Raw genomic sequence first — 11582 nt, 5'->3', positions numbered from 1 at the left:
CCACGGCGATGAAACCACCTGAATTGTGAATACATGAGGCTTAGTTCGCTTGTGCCCACTCTGACGGGGATAGACGAGGAGTGGTGAAATTGTAGTTCAATTTTCCCCCAAATTACTCTCAATCCATGTAGGTAATGTTGCAACCGAACAAGGCGTGAGGTGGCACGTGGTCGGACGACGGGCAGGGATAGACCGGTGGTGACCGTGTGTGTGTGTGACACTGTGTGTGCAATTTTTGACTGGTTTTGTCACATTTAGTATTATGTGATTTAACGTGGGTAGAGAGAGCATGTGGATATAGCCACAAAGCAAACCTCGTGAACATATATTGTGCTTTCATTTGTGTCGTTGTGATTGTTACTTCCTCGATAGATGGCCACCACTCCGAATTTTCAACATATTTTGAAAGTAAATCATGTACATGTTTTTTTCTAAAAATATAGTGATTTTTTGTGAAAATATGTTTACTCTAATAAAAGACTTAATTGGTGATGCATATTTGTATTATATATATCTTTTATGAATATACTGATTTCGCATAAAGTTACAAAGTCAGAACAAATATGACTCGTACAAACATTCTACCGAACTACAGAAAGTTTTAGTTCCTGATACTCCGTTCGTTTCATAATTCTTGTCTTAAATTTAAACAAAAATGAATATATTCATTTTTTAAAATGTCTAATTACACGTAATATTTCGATAAAAATTCTGGAACGAAGAGAGCAAGACACAGACTCTAACCTCTTTTCTTGAACGTAAGATAATTAGATTGTTTAACTATTTAAAGCATTTTACGCGGAAACTGAGCGTGTCCTGACCGGCATAGCAGACCAGCGCACTCGATTCAAACCCATCGTTGAACACTTGCCACGATGGCCCAGTCTTCCTGGCCAATAACGTATCGCCATGTCATCACGACCGCCACGCTCTTGCCTGCCATTCGTCGCGCACCCCTCGCATGACGTGGCCTGATAACCGAAGCTCCCCCGCGCGAAAAGCCAACCCATGTCACAGGGCAATGACAAACGGTCCCGGGAATGCAACACTCGTAGCGGTCCCACTTGTCAGGGTTCATCTACCTCCAGCTTTCGGTCGCGGTCTCGTGGCTTCACCTTGTCTTCTTCCCATCCCAACCTTTCGTTTCGAGCCGGAAAAAAAGTAAAAACACGAACAGTGTCAAATACAAACGCACGCTATAATCGCCTCGGAGCTCACAGCGGTCCGAGGGCGAGTCTTCTAGAAGCTTCCGTCCGCTGCCCCCACGACACCGCCGCGGTGGCGCCGTCCACGTCCCAGACGCAGGGCCTCTCCCGCCGCAACACCGCCTCCTCCGCCGAGCCGAATCCGTCGGAGGCACCGACCACCAGCCTCGCCGGCGCCCTCGCGCGCGAGCGGACCAAGCGCCGCGGTGAGCCGTTGGAGGACGCCGAGGCGGTTCCCTTCTGGCAGAGAACTTGGTTCCTCCTCCTGCTGCTTGCTATGGCCACGGCGTCTTTCGCGCTCGCCCTGCTGCTCTACCTCGGCCTCGACCTCCCCGAGGCGTCACCGGCACAATCCTACGCCGCCGACCCGGACAACGTTGTTGAGGTGGGTAATTTCCGCCTTCCCCCACTTGTGATTTGGGATTCGGGTTAGACCGATTTAGCGTTGCTCGTTTCTGATTGGGATGACTCGTCGATTGGGTCAGTGATGCGGTTGTTTCTCTAATTCGTGTTTAGATTTCGTACGGATCAGTGATCAAGTTGATGCATGAGAGAACCAAGTTTCGGTTGCATTCCCACGACGTGCCGTATGGATCTGGGAGCGGCCAGCAGTCAGTCACCAGCTTCCCCAATGTGGATGACGCCAACAGCTACTGGGTATGTATCTCTCTGGTGCTTTATCAACACAATTGGATGATGTCGTTTGAGGTTCTTATATAGCACTGCTATTTCGAAGGATTAACCAAAATTAGTAATGTAGGATTCAGTTGAATTAAATGCTGTTATTATTTCAATGTTCCTTTACGTAGTAGCAAAACAAAAGAACTGGGAAAAATGTTCTTTCAGGCCCCAGTGCCACCACGATTCATTGTTATCTTAGTACGACTCTTGATATAATTCAAGCAAGTAATCAAAATTTATTCGTTATCTTCGATCTTGCTCGTGCTGATTGGAATTTGGGGACTAACAGGGCTATATGTTAGCTGGAAATAAAAAAGTGTAGTAGAAACCCATTTTTGAAGCTGAGCATTGGTAATACCCTAAACATGTTCCCCAAATTGTATCTCATATCAAGGCAAAATACAATGGCCAATTTACAGACCCCTGTTTTCAATTTGACAGTTGATGCGTCAATTTAATTACATATATAGGTGGTACCCCTTCAATTTCAAGCTGAGCATTGGGGATGGGTAAACTTCATCTCCAAATTGTATCATAAAATAAAATAAAATAAAAGGCCAATCTGCAGATCATCAATTCATTTGTGCCAACGCGGAGACTGGCCATTTCAGATACATAATTTTTTTTAAGGGTTCAGATACATACTTGTTACTTGTACTGATCATTTGGAAGTGGTACTTTCCAGCAGATTATTGATCATTTTCCTGGCCTTCTTTTTCGTGAAAATTAACTCAATATGGAACTTACTGAATGCAAATTTAAACAGTTATGTATTGGAGATTGCCATATGAAGTTGCAGCATATATTTTGATAAGAGTAACCTGACTTGTGTTTTTGTTACTTCTCTTCTGGTATTTCATGTTGGAACATATTTGAGTAGTTTGTTCCAATAATCATTCAGAACTCATGCTTAGAAGTTCTGTCTTGAGCATTTTCTCGACAACTTATTTTCATAACATGTCTCGGAATGCAGATCGTGAGACCTCAACCAGATACTTCAGCAAAACAAGGTGATGCTATAACACATGGAACAACTATAAGGCTTCAACATATGAGGACTAGAAAGTGGTTGCACAGCCATCTGCATGCTTCTCCCATTACGGGAAATATGGAGGTCAGCAACTTGTGACTAACTTCTTATTCTGGATCATGGTTCTTGTACCCTTACAGAACTGTTATTTCTTGTTTTCAACTACAGACACAATCTTTAGCTGCAATTTAGTTATTACTGGTGGAGTTTTTCTCATTGTTGTGAAAATGAATTTATCTGCTGATTGGTCGGCCTATGAATTGTTGATGGTAAATGGCCATGTATCATGTATATTCAGAAGCATTTTAACGGCATTGTTGACCGGTCATTTCCTATTAGGTAGATACTCCCTCTGTCCACTATAAAAAAGTTGATCACTACGCACCATCATCGCGCCACATCGGATGGGTGAGTTGGCGTAATTGTGCATGGTGTTCCTTAATTTCTAAGCTTTTCTGACGGCACCATGTAAACATAATAAATATTACAGAAAAAGAAGTGAGATTAATGAACGATATTGCTCTATATACAAAGTACCACACTCCCTCGTTTCCCCATGCAATATTTTAGGTGGATTTGATATGACAAATATTATGTATTGTAACTGACCTGGAGCATATGCAATTAGCTAAGGGAGAAAAATTATCATAGCAAGGTTTAGTATCAAAATTTGTATCCATTTAGTGGGAAACAACACTTGTATATGAGTCACATTGAGGCACAAAAACGAGAAACTATGGGAGCGTTTGGTTTCTTCGCTCAGCTGGCCCGTTGCTGAGCTAGCTCACCGAGCATGGCTGGGCATTGCTAGTTTTGCTGTGTCTTGCCGTTTGGTTGTTTGCTTTTGAGTGGACCAGACCATGGTTTCCGTGAGGATCAGGCAGTTTTTCTTCGTGCGACCGCTTCTTGCCGTCGGAGGCGAGCCGATCTGGCTCTCCCTTGCTGGCAAGGAATTTCTGGCCCGTTCGAGCTAGCTTGCCTCCAAAAGTCAGGATAAATTGACAGATCCAAACGCTGGGCCTTGCTGGGCTAGGCTAGTTGAGCTTTTGCCTGGGAACCAAACGAACCCTATATAGTACCTGCTTTGCTAATTTGCAGTTGGGGGTCAGCGAAATAAATCAAGTTGGTCACTACACAGTACACACCATCACCATGCAACATATGCATGGAGCCTCCTACTTTGTAACTATTTCTGAAGACAGCATTTAAAAATAATTAATATTAAAGAAAATGAATTAATAAATAGGATTGCACATTTACAAACTAGTATGCTCCCCTGTTGCTCATTCAATATTTCAGCTGGATTTGACAAACATTACGTAACCGACCAGGTTCAATATCAAAAGTTGTATCTGTTCAGTTGCAAACCACATTTTTATACGAGTCACACCAGGGGCTAAAATAATGTAGTAGACCTGCTTTTATATTCAACCAAAACAGCCTACTAACTCCAGTTCGTGAAAAGGATCACAAAAGCCTAGTAATCTTGGTCATTGAATACTTTTTTAAAATCTCAAGTCATTGCAAATTGCAAACCATTTCTCCAAGTCGAAATTGACTCAATGTATATTGGAGCTCAGCTGCATGACTACAGACTGCAGCTTGTTACTTACTCTCGTCTGCATTGTCTGCCCACCATCCTTGCTATCGCACGGTGGCTATGCTTGCCACCAGCATCGGTGCTCTGGCTAACTAAGTTAACATTGTACGTATTGTTCAGAATCAAACAAGCATGTGGGGTCGAAGGGGTAGAAACAGGGAAATGGGGTTCAATCAGGCTGGAATAGCGTAGGAAGAGGGTTCAATAAGGGAAAACTCTTGACTGAGTATCATTTCAGTACCTAGTTTGTTATTGGTTCCTAAAGAGTACTTGGAATTGGAGACTTAGTGACAACTGTAAATATTGGCCAAATGAACTTCTTATACAAAAAGAACGAATGGTGCTCTGTTTAATTAGGTTAGTTATTTTTTTTGTTAGAACATAGTCATGTTGAACATATATCAAATGGTTTTCATCTAATCTCAGGTTAGTTGCTTTGGTGGTGAGGTTGAGTCAGATACTGGAGACTACTGGATGTAAGTGTTGCACATGCATTATAATTTTAGCGAGGTGATGTAAGTGTTGCACATGCATTATAATTTTAGCGAGGTGATGTCAGATCCATTCCTTCATCTATCTGATCTCTTGCATTGTACCACGTACTTTGATATATTAGGCTTGAGATCGAAGGCAATGTAAAGACATGGCGGCAAAACCAGAGAATTCGGCTCCGCCACGTTGACACGGGTGGTTATCTGCACAGCCATGATCGAAAGTACACCCGCATTGCGGGTGGACAGCAAGAGGTGACTGCACGAGAATATGCTTGGATGTGCTTTCTCAGATAATGGCAGGACATAAAATCGTTGGTCAATTGGGTTCTTATTTCTGTCTGTGCAGGTATGCGGTGTTGGCGACAAGCGCCCTGACAATGTCTGGCTTGCAGCTGAAGGCGTCTACGTCCCGGTGAGCCAGCGCAAATAGCTGTATTGCTGCATGAGATGTACCATCACCGAAATAACAAGTCCCTTGTGCGATTAGAGTTGTAATAATTAGAATATTTTTACCATGCTGAGCTCAGTTCACCTGAGCTATTAATGTAACTTAAGTTTGTTTTGTATGAACAAAAGAGCACGTGATGTAGCTGAGTAGCTGAGAGCCACTTCATCCCTGCTCTGCTTTTCGTCGAAGTACGTAAAGAAGCTCAGAGGAGTGCTGTGCCAGGGCGACATGCTTGTTTTGGCACGGGATACCTTGGATCGGCATTTAGATCAGACAGGAGCACTACGACAGAGGCGAAATCCCATCCATGTCAAGAGAAGCTTTAATTCCGTCCGATGGTGCAAGACGAGAGGAAAGCCGAAGGCCAAAGGCAACAGAACTAAAACGGAATGCCAAAGCTGGGCGCCCAGTAGCACAACCGGCAACGAGGAGTGTCTTGTGCTTTATTTGTGGCTAACTAGTAGTTTTGCACGCGTCTCGACTAATTCTCATAAATTAAATTTGTTTTTGAACATACTACCGACATTAACTTTCAAATTTTACTTTCTATAACCAATCAAATATATTAAGAAATTCATGCTAGTTTTAATACTCTTCCCGGTCCATATTAATTGTCTCAAAATTGCCTAAATATGAATGTATCTATGCCTAAAACTGTCTAGATACATGTAATATTTCGATAATTAATATGGATCGGAGGGAGTAGCACGGAGCTAACTTTTAACGTGGAGCTCATCATATCTCAACAAGTCTTGAATCGCTCAAGACAAAAGTACAAAGACTGAAATGAAAATTAAAAGATTAAAACACCTTAACAAGCAAAAAGAAAACTGAAGCACATCCATACCATACAAAGTTTTACAGTGATTGGCAATTTTAGAGACCGTCCAACCTAATTGATCGAACGGTGGAGAAATAGGAAGTACTGGAAAGTACCGAAACAAAAGTACTGAAAAGTATCGGAAAGTACTCCGTCCCGGTATCTCCCTTTAATGAGGGCAATAATTCCCTTAAATTTCTCCCGTAAATCTCTCCTCTGTAACTTCTCCCTTCCACCCTGCCATCTCTGTTGTGGGGCCGAATTAGTATTGGGACCTTAAACAACTGGCTTTAAGAGATCGGAGAGAGTCAAGGAAGAGAGATCCCGAAATTGGTCGCGCACGATGTTTGGCCAGATAATTAAGACGAGTTTGTCGGTTCCCATCGTTACATCTCTCGTTGTCATGCGCAAGTTTTGCCATCGATGGCGTGGGCTGACGGCAAGCTCAGCCGGCCGGCCGGCTTCCTAGATATCAAAGGCAAAGCTCACCACCTATAACGGCCGTCGTAATTAACTGTGTTAAATCAGCCAATCTTGTTACCATTTTACACAAGTAGCGCATAGTTAGAGATCAACGGTCAGAATTAATTTCGGCAGAAGTACTGAAAAGTACTGAGAAGTACTCAACAATCACCGTCAAAGCGCTCGCTTACCGTACAAATGGGGGCATTTTTAGGTTCCATCCTAGTAGTGCATTTTCTTGGCTCTGCAGATCAATTGCGAGGCATGTTGCTACTGATATTAAACATGACAAAGAGTCAACCTTTACTATGCTCCATTGTCGCACTGACCTTGGCTCCCAGGGAAGTGGACTGAAGAGTCTCCTAGGAACTCCTGATGGATCTAGCCTTAAGACAAACAAAAGCACGTGATCGGAGAATACTCCGAGAGCAAACTAATCCATCATTAGGTTACAGGCATCCTGCAACAAACAACAAACCAGAGTTGAGCAAATCCCAATCAATTGCAAAGAAGAACCATATCTTGCAATGAAGAAAATAATATGGTTGATCATTAATAAGGATTACAGACTTGCAAATATATATTTGTATTCGAGAAGAGACTATTGGCCAAAATATCGTTCTCTAATATGCAATAAAACCGTACATAAGTCACATCACCACTAACGGTTGGAGTATCCATACCATCTGATCGGTTAGGAGATAACTTTCTTTTGACGAGGAAGCATAAGTACCATATGATTTTTGGGATTCAGCTGCCCCAAAAAACAGATTCAAACCGGACTTGTTCTACCAGTAAACATATAAAGAAATTAGATACATATAAATGAACATAAAACAAGTCATGTAAATTATAGTTGCTGAAATAAGCGAGATTCTGAGATAAGAATGGTGTGAACATAAAAACCATGGCAGCTCGGTGTTAATTTCTTTTCTTGCATAGCTTTGTAACAATACACCTCGTTGCCTTCTATGCAGATAGAAATTTGGACAAAACACAAACAACTGTTTATGTGGTAAGGTTTGATCACCATTCACATGAAGTATCATTAATTCAATTTTCTGTAGAAACAAAGCTTTAACATGAGTACAAAATTAGAAGAACAGGAATGTAATATGCAGCATTTAAAAACTCCACGGAAGATGAACAGTTAGGTTTTTTAGATGTATGACAAATTGACAATCAAGGCACCGGTAGCTATTCAGAGAAATTGGACAGTGGCCAGTTCAGAACCCTCATAATTTAAGTAGAGGATATCATCAGGATAATATTACAGAAGGTACAACCTGACTACCTGAGCCATGGCTGTGTCCATTCACATCATAAATTTTTAGGAATTCAGATAACCTATTTCCAGCGAAAAACTAAAGATCATCCCAACAATGTGGTACCAGATCACTCCAAGCAAAATCAATCAAATGTTTCAAGACCATGGCAAAGATCCAAAAAATAGACATTCAGAGATGTACACTAAAATCACAGGCAAACAAGAGAGCAAACAATATGAGGAAACAAGGAGAAAGAAACAATTTCTGAGCCCAAAGAAACCACCGCGTCTCCTTCGAGACTCGCTCGGCTGCAAGAAGCAAGATGTATTTCAACTTTCTCACAAAGATCTTGGCAGCGTTGGGGCTGGCCTGCTACGAGAGAGATCCGGGGCGGCGCCTCGGGCGGCTGGGCCGGTCCTGGGAAGGCGGCGACGCGGCGGCTGCACGGGGCGGGTGTGGTGGGGTCACTGGGGTGTGGGGAGGAGGCGGCTGCAGCCGCAGGGGAAGGGAAGGAGGAGGGGTGGGGGCGGGCTGTATGCGGGGGCAGAGGCGGGCCGTGGGGGGTGGAGGCGGGGGCAGGGGAAGGGAGGAGGATGAGGCCGGCCGCAGGGGAAGGGAGGAGGAGGAGGCCGCGTTGGAGGATGGCTGGGGTGAGGAGAAAAGAAAGAAAAACGGTTCGGGTGGGGGGCCGAAAGATTCTCCTGCGGATGTAATTTTCAGCCTCAATAGCTAATCATTAAGCGCACACGGTTAGCAAGTAATTCATGTTTAGTGAGTCTGATTATGGGACTATTAGTACTTCGTGTACGTTTAATGGGATGAACATTGGGATGAATATGTTGGTGACTTTATAAGTAGTAGAGATAGAGATAGAGAAGAGATAGAGATAGAGATAGACTGACGGAAAATTATATACATGATACAGTAAGCTGCATGGGATTATGAAAATGGCATATTAGACTCTCATGCCTATCGGTATGCAACGTGGCGCCGGTTGCGGCTTGTGTCCACAGGAAGGCCCCGCACCTTGCGGGGACCGCACTAGACGACGCAACACGGCTCGGGGGGGGGGGGAGGCTCGGGGCTCGCCGTTTGGGGAGGGCCAATAAGTCCGACCGGGATGACAACCGGGTTATGTGCTCTTGGTCCTGCATCGATTGATGCAAGCTGCTTTTTTTTTCTTGACATGATCGATCAAGTACATGTTATAGTTTATGTTACTAGTTTAATATTGGTTAGTAACATATTTGTGCTAACATAGAAATCTCTTTCCTCAATTTTATCTTTGAGAAGTGTAATGTGATGGTAATATATCTAGTTACTCAAACCCTGTCTTTTCTCATTAATAACATGACACATCATCAAAATTGCTTAGTTCAATTTAGGGCATCCGCAATAGTAGAGTAAGCACTGACTCTCCACGTTTAGAGTCTACGATAAAATAACGCGTGTAATGATTTGTGTCTTTAAACTGACTCTAGATGATTTGTTAGCTTAAAATGCGACGTTGTACAATGGTTATAAAAGGTTGACTCTTAGGTGACTTTTAGTCGATTCTTTCCTTAAGAGTCTGACTCTCCACGAAGAGTTAGTTCTCTTCTCTCTCCTATATTTTTTTTCTTACATAAACAAAATTTAAATAAGAATCGGTTAAAAATCAGCCATTAATGATGTCTTTAATTAACACCTTTGTTACTCGTGCTATACCTTTGTTACTCGTGCTATGACTGGTCTCACGATGCAGCAGCTGAGCATGCTTACTAGGGTAGCATAGCAAAATGCTGACAGACTATATTGTCCTCACGTGCAGGCTGGCTGGCCTTGCTACTGCCTCCCCGCATTATCAGCGCAAAGCCGACACTCCACGTCTCATTAGTGGTCCGCTCCATGTGTTTCACGGGTGCATACTGCCTAGTAGAGTCACACTCCCAGTTGTACTGCTGGAGCTCGTGGTTTTCAATTCTTAGCGGTTGGGTGGCTGCAGCCTGCAGGGGCTATATATACGAGGTTCTCGATTGCTCAAGGAAGCCATCCAAGCAACTTGCTAACCACATCCTTCTTCTATACCCATAGCCATAGATCGTGTGGGTTGGAGAGAACCGTCCGGAGCCAAAATGGTACGCCTTGGATCCTCTCATGCATGAATATGATGCATGTAGTATTTCCTTGTTTTTCAGTCGTTATATTCGGCCAGTAATCAAAAGTTCATGGCATATATGCTTGTGTGACTTACTCAATCGATCCAGAGCAAGCCGGCGAAGATTGGGCCATGGGGTGGACCTGGTGGCGACGAGCAGAATGTCCAGGTAATGCCCGGGCGGCTAGCCAGCGTGACCATCCACAGCGGAGACACCATCGACGCGATTTCCTTCACCTACATCGGCACCGATTACGTTCCGTATTCCGCGGGCCCCTGGGGCCGCACTCTCAATACGGAAAGCACGGCGTTTCTAGTGTCTCGATCGATCTGTGGAATATATGGTTCTTTTCTTCATTCTCTCTAGCACTCTGCTACTCCTAATAATGCAGATTACTCTCGACCCTACGGACTACGTGACGGGAATCTCGGGGACGTTTGGGACGGCGTTTGATAACGACCGTGTCGTCACGTCTCTGAAAATTTCCACCTTCAAGGAGAAAGACGGCAGCAAGACATACGGCAAACCGAACGGGACTCCTTTCCACATCCCGGTGCGTGATGGCGGCAGGGTCGTCGGCTTCTTCGGACGCTCCGGCGACATGCTGGACGCTATTGGCGTCTACTTTGCTCCATGAATATAATCCCTTCTCCGGCCGGCGACCTGGTGGCACCACTAGCATGGACGCTGCTTGTCAGAATAAATGACCTTGTTGTATTTTTTTCCGTATTGCTTTTCCTACGATCACGTTACTTATGTAAAGTGCTTTGCATGGCACCGTGTGTAATATTGTGTGACGCCACGACCCAAGCCGTGGGTTGCTGCGGCAAGTGTGTGGATCGGTGGCGCGGAGGACTTCTGGCTGGTTAGCCCAAGCCACTACGTTGTATAATTAAACGCGTGTATGAATAATTCCGAGATCCCTTTTTGGCACGTAACCGCCCCGGGCAGTTGATTTGATCCGCAACCCACTCCTTTCTTATCTTCTGCTCCCTCCGTTCCGATATTCTTGTCGCGACTGTACTTTTGCAAAAAAAAAACTCCGTTTTCCGCAGCGTTGCTCCGCGCTCCTCTCCCTTAGGTATCCTCTGCCAGCTCCCCGGATCTCCTCCCCACTCCCCCCTCGCCGTCGCTCTCCCTTTCTTTTCCGGCGCTCTCCTCTCCGGTCACCTCCGCCTCGCTCCCCTCCACTTCTCCATCTCTTCTTCGCCGCGCTCCCCTCCACCTTCCCTTCTCATCTCCTTAGCGCTTCCCTCGCTGTCGTCGCGCGCGAAGAAGCTCGCTCGGACCAAAAGAAGACACTTTTAGTCCCAGAAGGAGTTGAGTCTCGCCGGATCCGTTGGCTATGAGGCCGGATCTGGTCGTCATCATCACGATGCTCGAAGGGGAGGAGGCGGAGCCGTGGCCACTGTCGCTGCAGTCCGAGGAGTAGTAGG

At 44.6% G+C, this 11582-nt stretch overlaps 2 protein-coding genes and 1 long non-coding RNA gene across 8 annotated transcripts; 2 read left to right on the top strand and 1 right to left on the bottom strand.

Moving 5' to 3' along the window:
* The first annotated feature begins 973 nt into the window (after nt 1-973).
* Nucleotides 974-5937, top strand: LOC100842359 (stromal cell-derived factor 2-like protein). Of its 2 annotated transcripts, XM_024461533.1 has the most exons (7): nt 974-1590; nt 1722-1862; nt 2860-3000; nt 3256-3324; nt 4943-4992; nt 5133-5262; nt 5357-5937. In XM_024461533.1, the coding sequence occupies exons 1-7, from the start codon at nt 1009-1011 to the stop codon at nt 5438-5440; spliced, it is 1197 nt and encodes a 398-aa protein (XP_024317301.1). In that variant the 5' UTR covers nt 974-1008; the 3' UTR covers nt 5441-5937. The 2 variants fall into 2 exon arrangements, with proteins under 2 accessions (XP_024317301.1, XP_003573653.2); XM_003573605.4 differs by lacking the exon at nt 3256-3324 and having other exon boundaries at nt 5357-5607.
* Nucleotides 5938-6240: 303 nt separating this feature from the next.
* Nucleotides 6241-8546, bottom strand: LOC104583592. 4 transcript variants are annotated; one of them, XR_001407116.2, is made up of 3 exons: nt 7070-8546; nt 6932-6984; nt 6241-6811 (listed from the first exon to the last, which is right to left on the bottom strand). It is a non-coding gene; the product is annotated as an uncharacterized LOC104583592 (long non-coding RNA). The 4 variants fall into 4 exon arrangements; XR_731428.3 differs by having other exon boundaries at nt 6241-6792; XR_731429.3 differs by having other exon boundaries at nt 6241-6770.
* Nucleotides 8547-9964: 1418 nt separating this feature from the next.
* LOC100842052 (horcolin) lies at nt 9965-11084 on the top strand. 2 transcript variants are annotated; one of them, XM_003573604.4, is made up of 3 exons: nt 9965-10125; nt 10255-10314; nt 10538-11084. In XM_003573604.4, exons 1-3 carry the CDS (start codon nt 10123-10125, stop codon nt 10781-10783), a joined length of 309 nt encoding a protein of 102 aa, XP_003573652.1. In that variant the 5' UTR covers nt 9965-10122; the 3' UTR covers nt 10784-11084. The 2 variants fall into 2 exon arrangements, with proteins under 2 accessions (XP_003573652.1, XP_024318295.1); XM_024462527.1 differs by having other exon boundaries at nt 9966-10125; nt 10255-10452.
* The last annotated feature ends 498 nt before the right edge of the window (nt 11085-11582 follow it).

The sequence above is a fragment of the Brachypodium distachyon genome, chromosome 3 (assembly GCF_000005505.3).
Source record: "Brachypodium distachyon strain Bd21 chromosome 3, Brachypodium_distachyon_v3.0, whole genome shotgun sequence".
In the NCBI taxonomy this organism is placed as follows: domain Eukaryota; kingdom Viridiplantae; phylum Streptophyta; class Magnoliopsida; order Poales; family Poaceae; genus Brachypodium; species Brachypodium distachyon.
Note: the sequence above shows the minus strand (reverse complement) of the source record. Positions and strands in the feature narration are given on the sequence as shown.

What these genes read in the sequence shown, in the direction of transcription:
- LOC100842359 (XM_024461533.1), top strand. Translation starts at nt 1,009, where the DNA reads ATGTCACAGGGCAATGACAAACGGTCCCGGGAATGCAACACTCGTAGC. An exon ending in CATCGCGCCACATCGGATGG is followed by an intron (nt 3,325 to 4,942) that starts GTGAGTTGGCGT and finishes ATCTAATCTCAG; the next exon opens with GTTAGTTGCTTTGGTGGTGA. An exon ending in GATACTGGAGACTACTGGAT is followed by an intron (nt 4,993 to 5,132) that starts GTAAGTGTTGCA and finishes TTGATATATTAG; the next exon opens with GCTTGAGATCGAAGGCAATG.
- LOC100842052 (XM_024462527.1), top strand. An exon ending in CTCTCAATACGGAAAGCACG is followed by an intron (nt 10,453 to 10,537) that starts GCGTTTCTAGTG and finishes CTAATAATGCAG; the next exon opens with ATTACTCTCGACCCTACGGA.